Source organism: Carlito syrichta, unplaced genomic scaffold, assembly GCF_000164805.1.
Source record: "Carlito syrichta isolate Samal-C Ts95f unplaced genomic scaffold, Tarsius_syrichta-2.0.1 Scaffold220699, whole genome shotgun sequence".
Taxonomy (NCBI): domain Eukaryota; kingdom Metazoa; phylum Chordata; class Mammalia; order Primates; family Tarsiidae; genus Carlito; species Carlito syrichta.
In genome coordinates, this window is record NW_007164795.1 from 28768 (window position 1) to 45049 (window position 16282).

Here is a 16282-nt window from a genome sequence, read left to right on the forward strand (position 1 = left end):
CAGGCTGAGTGCAGTGGCATACTTAGGGCCACCATGGCCTCCAACTGCTGGGCTCAGGCGATCCTTCTGTCTTAGTCTTCCAAGTAGCTGGGACCATAGGCGTGTGCCACCATGCATGGCTATTCTTTTTTATTTATTGTAGAGACGAGGTCACGCCAAGTTGCCCAGGCTGGTCTCGAACCCCTGGACTCAGGCAATCCTCTCACCTCCGCCTCCCAGAGTGTTGGGATTACAGGCGTGAGCCACGGCACTCAGCTAGGACATTTGTTTTAAGACCAAGTGGCTTCAGACATACGGCAAAGCTGGCAGACCATCCCAGGCGAAGCACTGCTTGCTGGTTCCCTGGAACAGCCTAAGGAGACACAGCCCTGGAAACGGCCCTCAAGCTCACAAGCTCACAGTCGTCCATTCACTTTCCAGGACTGGGACATTGATCTTGGACTTGATCTTCTCTTTTTATCCTTTGGAGACCTTTTTCCCTTTTGAAACAATCCCTACCGTTCTTCTTCACATCGCTGTAACTAAATAAATTCAGGGTAGGGAGAGAGTAATACAGACCACATATAGTGAGTTGCCTCAGGAATGGCCAGGTACGTGATCGCGGATTAATTAAAACAAACAAACAACTAACTTGGCCAGTTTTCCTCAGACAGAGAAACAAATTTACTGCAAAATTGTAAGTATCAGACATAGACTTTAATTCCAATGGTTCAAAAACAATCCCAATTTCTTCTAAATCACACCTTTTAAAATTAGTAATAAGGCTAAATAGGTTATAAAATCTATCCACTTTAAATAAGGGCACCTTATAAAGTGATTTACTGTATTTCAAAAATTTCAAGTGGCTTCTACACGGTTTCAGTGATTCTAACAACAAACTTTCAGTAGGAAAGGGTCCTCTAGGATTGAAAAATCAATCTCAATATGTAGAAAGAAAAACAAGGTACAGAGAGGTGAAGGTTCAGCTGCAGATGTTTAAGAGGCCACACGGCATGCAGAGCCCAGGTCTTCATCCAATTCCTGCTGCCACCTCCAACCCCACCCCAGCAAAGCTAAACTGTGGTTGGAAGAGTCTCTGGGCATCAAGGAACTCATCTGGTGTGCATGCCTTCCAAGAAAGCTAAGTTTTTAGGAATAAAAATACTTTTATTTGAAATTTCAAAATTTATCAAGTACTACTCCAATGGCACCCACAGTAAAAAGATAACAAGGAACAGATGAAATCAATTTTAATAATGTATTTTATTTAATGCAAATATCCAAGATATAATCTCAATGTATAATCAACATAAATTTTGCATTTTTTTCAACTAAGTCTTCCAAATTTGGTATGTATTTCATAATTACTCTATATTTTTGTTGGAATGCTAAATTTTCATTCAAAATACTTGCTCTGTGTTCAGATTTCATAAAATTTACAACTGAAAAGTAATTCACATACCCGAGTTATTCCAAACATACAGGTTTTCTGGTAACTGAGTTGAGAATTGATATTTAAATGAATTACACTTGCGGAAGTTTCACAGATGCACTAGCCCCATTACAAACGCTCAAGAGTCACAGTGGCCAATGGTTACACTGCACGGGACAGAGCCGATGTCAACAGCTACAAGAAGGCCTGCATCGGTATTACATCCACACGACAGCATTCAGGGCAGACTGTCTACTCCCTTCTCAAAATGAAGGAACTTTCTTGCAGCTCAAACTCTACTGTTTCAACAACATTTTATAATTTAAATGGTTCTTAATTATATTTTCTCACAATATGCCATATTTTCTAGAAAACTGCATTCAGACTTTATGCATAAGTGCTTCCTGTTGAACTATGAAGAGACTTAGAAGTATGTGAATTATAAAACAACACAATTAGTCATACTTCTTTCTCCAATGCAAACATTACTACAAATTGTTAAACTAATCCCTTAAAAAACAGTGGTTAAAAAGGGGTCCTGGCTGGGTATGGTGGCTCACACCTCTAATCCCAGCACTTTGGGAGGTTGAGGTGGGAGGATTGCTTAAGCCCAGAGTTCAAGCCTAGGCAACATAGGAAACTTCATCTCTGCAACCGCCCCCCAAAATTCGCCAGGTGTGGTGGCTTGAACCTGTAGTCCCAGCTACTTGTAGGCTGAGGTGGACGGACTGCCTGAGCCCAGGAGGCTAAGGCTGTGCCACTGCACTCCAGCTTGGCCGTCAGAGCAAGACTCCAACAACAACAACAACAAAAATACGGGCATCCTGCCATCTTCTTTTCTCTTTCTATCTCCCCAACAATCGTTCTGACCACCCTCTTTTTCTTGTCCCCACCCACCAAAGCAATGATTAAACATTCCCAAAGTTATTTTACTTACATGGAACAATTCCTGAAAACAGAAAGTGAAACTATGTTTATGCCTGTGCTTTAGCTCTCTAATTTATGCATTGTATAAATTGTAATCGTCTAAGTTGTGATCTCTTACGCAGCGTGCTTAAAAAGTAAATGCTAAGCCACTTAGGCACTAGACTGAATGGCACCAGTTACAGAATTTCTTACTGGATTTAGGCCCGTGTAGCCCTTGAAGTTATAAAACCTACCGACCAAAAGAGGCACGAAAACCTTTACCACAGATGAGTAATCAACCCTGTGCCCAAGCTGCTATAAGACATGAGGCTCAGATGATGGCACAAAAGAAGCTTGCATGCAGGACATTTCCTGCCGGCAGCACGTGGCAGCACCACTCTCCTTACATCCTGGCTGCCAACCCTCTGGTTTGATCCTGCAACTCCATTTTTGCAACTGCTGAGAGGTGGACTTCATCGGGTCCGTCTGCCAAACGCAAAGCTCTGGTGTGGGCATACCTGAAAAATGAAAGGCGCAGGGACTGAGGGAGCTGATGAAGAGGAACATGCTATTTTAAGGTCCGCCACTCTGATTCTAAGCCAAGACGACATCTGCTCTTGAAATCCCACTGAGGCAGGAATCAGAAAAAGAGCAAAAGGAAGATAAGCCACAAGGTTTCTGAAATACCATTTTAAAGTCCCCAACTCGGGAACCTTAAGTGGCAAAGTGCAGTGGGGTTAATCTCATTCTTGGTTTGCTGCCAGGTTCCTAGAAGTTGGTAGAACTTAACAGAGATCTTGGGTACGCCACAGGAAGTGAGTGATATGATACTATATATTTAGTTCTTTCTTAAGGTTGAAAATTGATGACAGATGAGCCTCTACCTCCAGAGTGACAGAGAAGGTGACACTGTGACTATGTGTGAAGATGGACAGATAGGGAATGGAGAATGTTCCTTCCTGCCTCCCAGTAATTAGAAGCTGGGTATTAGTTAGACAGTCACTGACATGCACTGTGATACATTCAGCAAAACCCCAAGCTGTATCAATAGCCCAGGAATCTTCAGTGGGTCCCCTCAGAGAGAAAATTAACAAAATGGAGTGAAATGATGATTGTAATCACAAAAGCAACTATTTCTTGGAATTGAGTACCAACAGCACATCATTTAACTCTCAATTACACTTTAAAGTAAGTCATTTTCTTTTTGAACAATTAGTGTCAAGGCATCTGTAGATGGTTAAGAGACATCTACTCACATGTTGGCCAGCGGATAATCCTGGGAAACGCCAGCACCTCCACACACCTGGATGGCCCGGTCAATGATTTTGCAAACAGCCCGTGGCGCGGCCACTTTTATCATTGCAATCTACGTGAGCAAGATATGAAAATAATACTTCTTTCTTAAACTATGCACAATGTGGGAGAATATGATATAATCCGTATTTTTCTTTGTGAAATGAAACAGGAAACTTTCCCTCACCCAAGTCACCACTAAAACAGGACCTTTGGTGAAAGCCAACAAAGAGGTCCTGCTCAAATGCAGTTAACGGTCATAATTCAGTCAATACAGACCCTCTGGAAAAAGGTATGCCTTCCAAATAATCTTTCATGTGGTCATTTATAACTTGCCTATTTCCAAAAGAATTTCAGGCAGCTGATAAATCACACGCAGCACCCTAGGGATCATAAAACAAGTTAAAGGGTTCTGCCAATCAGCTTTCTTTTAATAAGTTTATGGGCTTTTAAAATTAAACAATTATGTCCTTATGTCCTGTAAGCCAGAAACATAAGATGGCAAGGAGAAAGAGGTGCATTTGACGAAACATTTACTGTGTGCCAGCTGCATGCTGTGCACTCTCTGAACATCAACTTGGTTGCTCTCCACAAGAACTCTAGGCCACAGGCAGAAATTTAAGGGCTTTGCCCGTGGTCACAAGGCAAGCAGAAAGTGGCACAGTAGGTACAGTTAACTCCAGGTCCACAGAAAGCCCATGAGTTCCCTGTTCCTTGTTGCTGCATCTCAGCAATGCTGAAGATATTCTACATCCTGAAAATCATGCCCTAAAGCGGCCAAGTAAAGGAAAAATAGTAAGTGACAGACACATATGATCTTTCATCTCAAACCAGGTGGGTCTTCCACTCTTCTGAGTGCCTGGCCGGCGGGTAAAGCTGGAGGAGGTTCTGCAGCGAGTGACCTGGGGAAATCCTCACCTCCTTCTTCGCACCAGCGCTGCCCAGAGTATCCATGCTGTGGGCGGCTTTCAGGGTCAACAAGCGGATCTCCTCGATGGCAATGCGGCTTTCAGCAATCCAGTGAGCCACCACCTCCTGCAGGGAGCAAAAGGCAGCAAAAGGAAGCAGCAGCAACGCTGACGTCTGACGTCCACATGTAACACAGCCTTAAGTTTGGTGAAAACACCCTCTGAGAGGATGTCTGCTCACGAGCCCTGTCCTCTGTATTTTGAAATGGAAAAGCTGATTCTTTTGAGATACACCAACTTAGCCATGTAACTGTGAAGTGCAACAGCTAAAATAGGAAGATTTTAGAAACACGTCTTATTTGCCCAGAAACCTCATTTGTATCAAGTATCTTAATGCCTGAGGTAAAGATGGCTGAACTGAGCAACTGTCTTACTACCAAACGACTCCTCACTGGCCCTCCTGAATGCCCATTGCATGCTGCCATTGAAACTTGGATAAATGTGTGGCAGTGCAGTTGCTTATGTATCAACTAGATAATTCTCAGCATACTTTCGGTGTGGGGATGGTTCAGCGGTCCTTTGTTGTACTGTTGTTGTTATTTATTGATTAAGAATGGTCTTTGACTTTGGCGGACAGTTCTATGAACTTTGACAGACATACAGACTGACACAACCACATTCAGGACACGGAAAACCTTCACATCCCCACAAAACGCCCCAGTGCTGCCCCATGTAGTCACACCCTCCTCCCCCCCAACTTCTGGCGACCACTGGCAGGCGCTCCATCACCACAGTTCTGCCTTGTCCAGAATGTCACAGCATGTCTGTTTTTGAGACTTGCTTCATTCACTCAGTGTCATATCTTTGGGTTGCACCCATACTGTTTCATGTATCAAATGGCCAATCCATGTGTTTGCTTAGATCTCCTTTGATTTCTTGGATCATGTTTTATACTTTTTAGCATGTGGACACTGTATATGTTTTGTTGTATTTATACCCACTTCTTTTTTTTTTTGAGTTGGAGTCTCACTCTGTCACCCAGGCTGGGATGCAGTAGCACACTCACGGACACGCCAGCGTCAACCTGCTGGGCTCCGACAATCCTTCCGCCTCAGCATTCCAAGAAGCCAGAACTACAGGCACACGCTACCATGCCTGGCTATCCCTTTCTTTTTAAAAATCTGTTGTAAATTCGCCGGAGCCCAGCAGGTCGAGGCTGCGGTGGCAGGAGCGGCCACTGCACTCCAGTCTGGGCGACAGAGACTCCAACTCAAAAAAAAAAAAAAAAAAAAATCTATTGTAAATTATATTTTTAAAATTTGCTTCTAATTGTTCATTGCTAGTATACAGGAAAACATTTTTGATGTGCTGACCTTGTCTCCTGTAACTTTGCCAAACTCACCTCTTGTCAGTGCTTGAAGAGTTGTTTTCTTGGTTGATCCCCTAAGACATTCTACACAAGCATGTTGCTTACAGACAGCACCATTTTTACTTCTTTTTTCCCCCAACTACATGCACTTTTATATATTTTTCTTTTCTTTTACTGTACTGGCTAGGACTTCCACTGTGCGCATAAACCAAAGTGGCGAGAGGGAACATTCTTGCTTCATTCCCAGTTTTGGAAGAAAAGCATTCAGTCTTTCATCATCAAGTATGCTAAATGTGTAAAGATGCTCCCTACCAAACTGAATAAATTTTATTCCCAGTTTGCTAAGATTTTATCACAAAGAGATACTGCATTTTGTCAAATGCTTTTCTGTATCATTTGATTTAATCATGTGAGGTTTTTATATTCATATGCTGTTAATATGGCAGATTATAACAATTTATTTTTAATCATTAATTTTTAAGTATGAATCAGTCTGACATTTCTGGGATGAATCCTACTTGTCTAATAATGGATTAGGGTGATTCTGGCCTCATAAAATGAGTTGACAGGTGTTCCCTCTTTTTCTAGTTTCTGGAAGAAATTGTGTAGAAAAATTGGTGTTATTTCTTCTTTAACAGTTTAGTGAAATTCACCAGTAATACTATCTGGAAATGAAGATTTGTCAGGAACTTCTGAACTTTTAATTCAACTCTAACAATAATTGTAGAACTATCTAGGCTATCTGTTTTATCTTCAGTGAATTTTAGTAGTTTGTGGTTTCTGAGGAATTGGGATATTTCATCTAAGTTGTTAAATTTGTGTGCTCTGCACACATATGCGAGTTTGTGGGTCCCAAGGCCCAGACCTGGCATGGAGGAGACTTGACTGCAGCCTCAGCTCCAGACCCCATTCTCTAGTTCACAGAGAGCTCTGCATTGTGGTGTGTAGAGTACCTACACTGAATAAGAAAATTGGTATGTCTGATGACCTATGCTTGCAGCAAAATGGAATAGATATACTTTTCTCTATTCCTCCTGCTAAGTACAACAACAACAACAACAAAACTCTGGGCACTACCTATAAAACAAACATAAGAAGACTCTGAAAGGTACAGAGAAGGCGGACTGTGGACTTTGGGACCAAAAGAACAACCTGGTGGTAAGTTCCCTAAGTTTTCTTTCTGCCTCACATATTTCAGACAGAAGAATCTAGAACCTGGAAATGACAATCAGTGAGCACAGAATCCCCACCGCCGCTCCCCAAAAAAGGGCACCAACAAAAACCTAGTCTCTTTAGCTGAAGGACCAGGAAAGAGGCAGCCAAGTGAGAAAAAAATACTTAGAGAATACCCACCTTACTCAGCCAGACGCTACCGAGAAAACTTTGGCCCCACCCCTAGTTACACCGGCAAAGGCAGGATGGGGCACATGGACTTCAGCCCTTGTCAGAGCTGGGATGAGGTAGACCAACACCTCTGCCAGTGTGGTGTCAGACAATGCCAAGCCAGAAGCTGGGACTTTCCTCCCCGCTGGCAAGTAGCGACCCCCCCCCACCTGGCGTGTCAGTGGAGAGGCAGGGGGTGCTTGTTCTTTCACCCCACTGGGCAGGAAGGAGGACCCGTTGTCTCCAGGGGTCCAAGGGGGCTGAGTAGGGAACTCGGATGTGGTCATCTCCGCCTGGCAGTAATGAGGTGATGCCACTCCTTCCTCTGACAGAGGGTGTCAAAGAAAGCCAGCTAAAACAGAAAGTTTAAATAAGGTCCAGAGAATCATCACATAATATAAAAAATGTTCAGGTAAAAAAAAAAAAATCTCTCATCAAACCAAAACCCAGGGAGATCTTATAATAAATTAAAAATTAACAGATGCCAATACTGAGATGACAGAGATGTTAGAATTTCTGACACAATTTTAAAGCAACCATGCTAAAATGCTTTGATGAACAGTTATAAACACAACTGAAATAACTTTTAAAAATAGAAGCTTCAGTAAAGAAACTGAGTGTCTGCAAAGAAATAGAAGATTTGAGTACCTCATAACTGAAAAAAATATAATAATTTAAGTAAAAAGCTCAGTGGATGGGCTCAACATCAGAATAGAGGGGACAGAGGGAAAAATCATGACTTGGAAGATAGGACAGTAGAAATAGCCCAATTTCCACCACAAAGACAAGACAGATTGGGGGGGGAAAAAAAGGAACAGCATCTTAAGGACATGTGAACCTATAACAAAAGATCAAACAATCATGATTCATGTCACCAGATTCCAGGAAGAGAAAGGGTGGAGTTGAAAAAGTACTTGAAGAAATAATGAATGAAAACTTCCTGAATCTGGCAAAAGACTTAAACCTACAGATACAGGAAGCTGGGTGAATCCCAAGCAGTATAAACCCAAGAAATCCATACCAACACATATCATAATTAAACTTCTGAAGAATGAAGATTAAAAAAAAAAAAAAAAAAAAATCTTGAAAGTAGTCAGAAAACAATGACACTTTACCCATAGGATAAATATATGTGTGTGTATTCGAAGTTTGACAATTAAGTTCACGAACATGTCACTCTGCACTTATGTTGGCAGTACTGTGCAAACAACTCGGTAAAATTTCATCACCTTGGTATGTCAGTGTCTCACAACTGTGTCCATATCAACGTGTGGTGGTGTCTTGCTGAGTGGTGTTCGTTACTGTTGTTGCATGTCTTTGTGTGTCATCACAAGAATGTCGTGGCTTGAATTAAAGCAATGACCAAATGTTAAATTTCTCATTAAACTTGGCAAAAGTAGAGTGAAATCAGAGACACGTTAGTCCAAGTTTATGGGGATAATGCCATGAAGAAAACAGCAGTGTTTTTCTGAGGGAAGAAAAAGTGTCATTGATGAAGAGAGGTCAGGATGGTCAGTAATGAGCAGAACTGACAAAAACATTACAAAAATGTGTTGAATTGTCTGTCAAAATCATCAGCTGGCTGTGAGAAGCATAGCAGACCAAATAAACATCGACAGAGAAACAGTTAGGAAAATCTTAACTGGAAATCTTGGCATGAGAAAGAAGTGTGCCAAATGGACCCAAAGGAGTTCTTGTAACACGACAATGCATTAGCTCACACAGCCCTGTCCGTGAGGGAGATTTTAGCCAGTAAACAAATAACTGTATTGGAACTCCCTCCCTGATTTGGTCCCCAATGACTTTTTTCTTTACCTGGAGATAAAGGAAATACTGAAAGGAAGACATGTCGATGACATTGAGGACATCAAGGGTAATACAACAATAGTTCTGATGACCATTCCAAAATAAAAGTTCCAAAATTGCTTTGATGGGTGGACTAGATACTGAAGAAACCCACTTCAAATGCAATGACACAGGTAGGCTGAACAACAACAACAAAAAGATGCTAAATGTTAACCAAATTTCAGATAGAGAAGAAAAGTCATGTGGTTATATAAATCAATGCAGAAAAAAAAATCTGGAAAATTCATCACTCATTCATAATAAAAACTCAGAAAACTAATTGCAGAGGAAAACTCAGCTTGATAAAGAACACCTGGCAATGCTGAGAAAGCCACTTGGTTAAACTAAGGTAGGAAAAAATATACAGAGCACCTACAAAAATGCTATAGTTAACATTATACTTAATGCTCCCTTAAGATCAGGAACAAAGCAAGGATGTCAGCTCTTACCACTCTCCTGCAATAAGGCAAGGAAAAGAAATAAAGGGCATTATGTGAGAAATGGAGAAATAAAACTATCCCTTATATATAGATAACATGATTATGTAAAATCCCAAGACATTTACACAAGATTCCTAGGCCACAGGATATAAGATAAACATACAAAAACCAACTATGCTTCTGCATACTAGTATGGGCACATAGATACTGCAATTAAAAACAGCACAGCATTTATAAATGCTAAAAAAAAGGTTATACTTATGTATAAGACATGAATGCTAAAAGCTATACCTAGATAATGAAAGAAACTAAGGAAAAGCTAAATAAATAGAGAGACATACTATGTTTATGGAAAAGAAAACTTCACATAGTAAAGGTTATCAGTTCTTCCCAACTCAATATATAGGTTTAACACAATTACTATCAACATGCCAGCAGGATTTTTTTGTAAATATAGACAAGAGTATTTAAAAATTATGTGGAAAGGCAAAGGAACTGTAATAGCTGAAACATTTTTGAAAGAGAAGACAAAAATGAGAGGCATCAGTCTAGTCTCTTTAAAGACTAGCTATACAACTACAGTAATCAAGACTATGTGGTAGTGGCAAAGAGAAAGACATATAGATTGTTAGGAAAGAACAAAGAAGCCAGTTACAGACCTATGCAAATAATTCCTGACTGATTTTTGAGAAAGGCAAACAAACAATTCAATGGAAGAAAGACAGCTTTTTCTACAAATGTTGCTGGGAGCAACTGAATGTCCAAAGGAAAAAAATGTACCTTGACCTAAGTATCATTCTTCACACAAAAATTAGCTCAGAATATACAGCAGACATAAATGTAAAAGGTAAAACTTTTGAAAAAATTATAGGGAAAATCTTCAGGATATAGCTAGGCAAAGAGTTCTTAGACTTGACACCAAAAGCATGATCCGCACAAGCCAATAAGAGTTCAATAAAATTAAACATCTCTGTTCTGTGAAAGACTCATAAAGCAAGTTAAAAGACAAGCTAGAGAGTGGGAGAAAATATTTGCAAACCACATATCTGACAAAACATAGTATCTAGAATATATAAATAACCCTTAAAAATCAATGGTAAAAAAAAAAATCCAGTTAGAACGTGGACATAAGACATGAACTGAAGAGTACATAAGATGCCAAACAGGCATACAAAACTATGTTCAACATGATTAGCCATTAGTGTGATAAAGATTTAGCCACAATGAGGTATTGCTACAAACGTGTCTACGTGGCTAAAATTAAGAAAAAACAGTGACAACACTATACGCTGGAGGGGGTGTGGAGAAAATGGATCACGCACATACAGTTGGCGAGAATGAAACACAGAGAAGAATTTGGCATTTTCTTAACTAAACATGCACTGCCACATGACCCAGTAATTGTACTCTTAGGCATTTATCCCAGAAAAATGAAAACTTATGCTCACGCAAATCCTACACAAATGTTCATGTGCCTTTATTTGTAATGGCCCCGAGCTAGAAACAAGTCAGATGTCCCTCAACAGGCAAAGAGTTAAACAAATCATAGTACAGCCATACTACTCAACAATAAAAGGAACCAATTACTAATACACACAACCTGGATATTCTTCAACACAATGCTGGAAGTTTTAGCTAACGCATAAAGGCAAGAAAAATAAATAAAGGCATTACTTCAGAAAGGAAGAAACACAACTATCCCTTATTTGGAGATAACATGATTATCTATGCAAAATCCCAGACATCTACACAAGATTCTAAAGAATGCTGCTGAGTGAAAAGAGCCAATTCAACTGCTCACATTCTGCACAGTCTCATTCCTGGAATGACAAAATTATAACTGAAGAGCAGATTAGTGGTTGCCAGGCGTTAATGAGGCCAGAGTGGGAGCAAAGTGGGTGTGGCTATAATAGGTAACATGAAGGATCCTTGTAGTGACAAAAATGTTCTCTATTCTAACTGCACCAATGTCCGCGTCCTGATTCTGACATCGTACTATAGGTATGCAAGATGTTACCACTGGGGAAAACTGGGTAGAGGGTGTAAGATATGTCTGTATGATTGCTTACATCTGTATATGATTCTATAATTGTCCTAAAATAAAATGTTTAATTCAAGCATTGGTACTCGTTTCTCTTTTAAAGAACATTCTCTGAATTTTTCCATTTGTCAGAACTTGGAACAGAAGCGGGAGGCAAGTGGAAGAATATGAAAACAAACCGCCACCAATCCCACAAGCAACCAAACATTTAGAATTCAGCACTGCAAACCAGGGGACACGCTAAATGCTTCCAGTTGCTGTAACGGGTTTTTGGTTGCCAGTTCTAAACATAGAACTGGTGTTTACAACGGGGAATAGTGTTTGGTAAGATGAGTCAGACCTGCAAACAATTACAGTGGTTTGAGTCAAGCCATATTAACCTTCCAGAGCCTTTATGCTTGGGCATGTTAATTCTTCAGCAGAGGATGTTTGAATAGAGCTTCCCTAGAGCAGTCATGTTCAACATGATAGCCACTAACCACATATGGCTACTGAGTATTTGAAATATGCCTACTCAGAATTGAGATGTACAAGTGTAAAATACAAATCTGATTTTGAAAAATCAGTTTTTTTTAAAAAGCTTAAAATATTTTATTAATAATATTTTATATTGATTTCATGTTGAAATGACAACTTTTGGACATACTGGGTTAAGTAAAATATATTATTACAATCAATTTCATCTGTTTGTTTTTACTTTTCTAAATTTTTTATTTTTGACTCAGAGTCTCTCTCTGTTGTCCAGTCTGGAGTGCAGTTGCACAATCATGGCTTACCGCAGCCTCCAACTCCTGGGCTCAAGAGATCCTTCTGCATCAGCCTCCAAAGTAGCTGGGACTACAGGCATGTGCCACCACACTCAGCTAATCTTTTAATTTTTTGTAGAGACGAAGTCTCGCTGTATTGTCCAGGCTGGCTGTGAACTCCTAGGCTCAGTTGATCCTCCAGCCCCCACCTCCTATAGTGCTGGGATTACAGGCATGAGCCACCATACTCGGACTATTTTTACTTTTTAAAAATCCTGCTACTAGAACATTTTACACTTAAGTCTTTGATCCATTTGGAGTTGATTTTTGCATATGGTGACAGGTAGAGGTCCTATTTTATTCTTCTGTAGGTGGTTGCCCAGTTTTCCCGGCACCATTTGCTGACTAGCTTCTCCTCTCCCCAGCAGTCATTGTTGGAAACTTTGTCAGAGATGAGTTGGTTCAGAAATTGAGGTTTCGCTTCCGGAATCTCTCTCCTGTTCCATTGGTTCATATGCCTGTTCCTGTACCGATACCAGGCTGTTTTGATTATTGTAGCCTTACAGTCAAGTTTGAAGTCTGGAAGTGTGATCCCTCCTGCTTTGTTTCTTTTGCTAAGGATTGTTTTGGCTATTCATGGTCATTTGTATTTCCATATGAATTTCTGTATTATTGTTTCCAGGTCTGAGAAGAGTGATGCTGGTAATTTAATGGGTATTGCATTGAATCTGTAGATTGCCTTGGGTAGGATGGGCATCTTAACAATGTTGATTCTTCCAATCCATGTGCATAGAGTATTTTTTCCATTTGTTTGTGTCACCTTTGACTTATTTGAGCAGTGTTTTATAGTTTTCATTCTGAAGATCTTTCACTTCTCTGGTTAGGAAGATGCCGAGGTATTTAAAGACCTAAGCATAAAACCCCAAACTTTAAGAATCTTAGAAAATACAGGAGACAACCTTATGGAAATCTGAATAGGCGACCAATTGCTGATCAAAACTCCAGATGTCCATGACATAAGAGACAGACAAGTGTGACTTCATCAAATTGAAAAGCTTCTGCAAAGCCAAAGAAACCATCAAGAGAGCGGGGGCACAACCCAAAGAATGGGAAAAAAATATTTGCCGGCTGGGTGTGGTGGCTCAGCCTGTAATCCCAGCACTTTGGGAGACTGAGGCAAGATGATTGCCTGAGCCCGGGGGTTCGAGACCAGCCTAGACAACATGGTGAGACCTTGTCTCCACACTGAATCACAAAAACTAGCTGGGCATGGTGGTGTGTGTCTTTAGTTTCAGCTACTTGGAAGGCTGAGGTGGAAGGATCGCCTGAGCCCAGCAGGTCAAGGCTGCAGTGGCCATGAGCATGTCACTGTACTCCAGCCTGGGCGACAGAGTGAAACTTCAACTCAAAAAAAAATTGCCAACTGTATATCTGACAAAGACCTAACACCCAGGATCTACAAGGCACTCAAATGTGATGAAAGGAAAAAAAACAAACAGCCCCATTAAAAAGTGGGCAAAAGACATGACTAGACACTTCTGAAAAGAAGATACACAAGCAACCAACAGATACATGAAAAAATGCCTAGCCTAAGCCGGGCTCGGTGGCTCAGCCTGTAATCCCGTGCCTTTGGGAGGCTGAGGTGAGTGGATTGCCTGAGCCCGCGGGTTCGAGACCCGCCTGGGCAGCGAGACCTCATCTCTACAATAAATCAAAAAATCAGCCAGGCATGGTAGCACATGCCTGTAATTCCGGCTACTTGGAAGCCTAAGGCGGAAGGATCGCCGGAGCCCAACAGGTCGAGGCTCAGTGGCCGTGAGCGGCCACTGCACTCCAGTCTGGGCGACAGAGTGAGATTCCAACTCAAAAAAATAAATAAATAAATAAAATCCTAGCCTCACTCATCATTAGAGAAATGCAAATCAAAACCACGATGAGATACCACCTAACCCCAGTAAGAATGGCCATCATTAATAAAACAAACAACAACAGATGTTGGTGAGGATGAGGAGAAAAGGGAATGCTTCTACACTGCTGGTGGGAATGAAAACTAGTTCAATGTCTATGAGAAATAGTATGGCGATTCCTAAAAGAAGTAAAAATTGACCTTCCATATGACCCTGCAATCCCCTTCTGAGACTATACCCGGAGGGACTTAAATCACTCTACAAAAAAGATACCTACACATGCATGTTTATTGCTGCACTATTTACAATAGCAAAAACATGGAACCAACTGTGTTGCCCATCAAAAGTGAACTGGATAAAAAAAAATATGGTACATATACATGATGGAATATTATGCAGCCATAAAGAAGAACAAAGAACAAAGACTTTGCAGTAACTTGGATGGATTTAGAGTCTATAATACTCGGTGATTTATCACAGAAACAAAGAACTGAGTACCATATGATGTCACTCATAAGTAGACCCTGAACTTTTACCATAATACTATAAGAAAGGGATTGGCAGTAGCCAGAAACTGCTGGGGAAGGGAGGTACATAACATTAATAAGGGTACCTGATCTCAAACCAGGCAAAGTGGGGACCAAAGGGAGACCCAAACTTTACCTGTATGATGACCACTTGTATACCTAATCCTGACTTGAACTCCACATCTTTAAAATAACATAAATCTTAAAAATGAATAAATGCACAAGTTTTTATTTAAACAGCTTTTAAAAAATTACATTAGTAGCTCTCAGTATATTTCTGTTGGACAGTACTGCCCTAAAGGTTAAAGCATGGCTCTGAATTAACAATCTCAAACCAGCTGCTAGCAGTCAGTGAATATTTTTTTTGATAACTGTAAAACTGGGTAATTAGAACCTCATGAACAGATTCAAAATGCATTCACTTCTCAGCTTCAGAATAAATACAGTGTTAACGGTAGGGTCTCTATAGCTCCTAGATTTGCGAAAGAATTCAATGGGTAGAAACTGAGTACCCTAAGACAGAATTTTGGTCGAGAACTTTTTGGTTTAGAGCCTAGACAAATATAGAAGGCAGCTGGAAGTAGTCTCCAAATTCAGGAAAATAGAATGTTCCTTCACCAAAAAAAAAATAAAAAAGCTGGCACAGTGTTTTGTTTATGACACGCTCACACATTCTTTTGGCTTCTGCTAGGTCATTTTATTTGTGTCAGATGTGAGAAATTTCCAGTGAAGATAGGCATATTTTGAAAAAGTCTAGGCTTGCTCAACATGACACATTAGCTTTAAAAGGTAGGAGAGAAACTTATCTCTAACACAGTATTAAAACACTACCCATGAAAGCTACTCCAGGAAAGAGTGCTTTTGTGTGTCCAAGAGGTCTGTCTGTCAACTTTACTGTGTTTTCCCTTCTCCCTTCTTCAGAGTTTGCACAGTAGCTTAAAAAGAGAAGAGGGGAAATGTAACAGTTGGTTCTATAAGCAAATCGATTCCTTTTCAGCAGCAGCAGGCCTCAGAAGGTCATACTTTCTCACCTCCTCCACAGTGCCCATCCAACAGCTGAACACTTGCCCTTGCCGTGTGCTAAAAGGGTCCTACCCCAAGTTACGCCCAAGTGCGGTACCAGAAAGCAGGATGTCTCTTTTCATGAAAACAATTGTGTAGACAAATCATATACATGCTGAATAATACTTCACAAGAAGCAAACATAGCCTATATAAACGTTAGGTAAAAAATATACTGTGGCCGGGCTCGGTGGCTCAGCCTGTAATTCCAGCACTTTGGGAGGCTGAGGTGAGTGGATGGCCTGAGCTTGCGGGTTTGAGATCCACCTGGGCAACTTGGCGAGATCCTGTCTCTACAATAAATCAAAAATTAGCCAGGCGTGGTAACGCACGCCTGTAGTTCCTGCTACTTGGAAGGCTGAGGTGGAAGGATCGCCGGAGCCCAGCAGGTCGAGATTGCAGTGGCTGGGAGCGTGCCACTGCACTCCAGTTTGGGTGTGAGACT

The 16282-nt window shown here is 40.8% G+C and overlaps 1 protein-coding gene across 1 annotated transcript in view; it reads right to left on the minus strand.

The window, feature by feature from the left end:
• Nucleotides 1-2473: 2473 nt before the first annotated feature.
• The window catches only part of ACAD11 (acyl-CoA dehydrogenase family member 11), a 77200-nt gene continuing 63391 nt past the window's right edge, over nucleotides 2474-16282 (minus strand). The window contains exons 18-20 of the mRNA XM_008051675.1: nucleotides 4529-4645; nucleotides 3574-3683; nucleotides 2474-2835 (exon numbers count right to left, since the gene is read on the minus strand). Coding sequence (XP_008049866.1) covers nucleotides 2721-2835; nucleotides 3574-3683; nucleotides 4529-4645 — 342 coding nt within the window. The 3' untranslated portion in view covers nucleotides 2474-2720. The remainder of the gene's footprint in view (nucleotides 2836-3573; nucleotides 3684-4528; nucleotides 4646-16282) is intronic.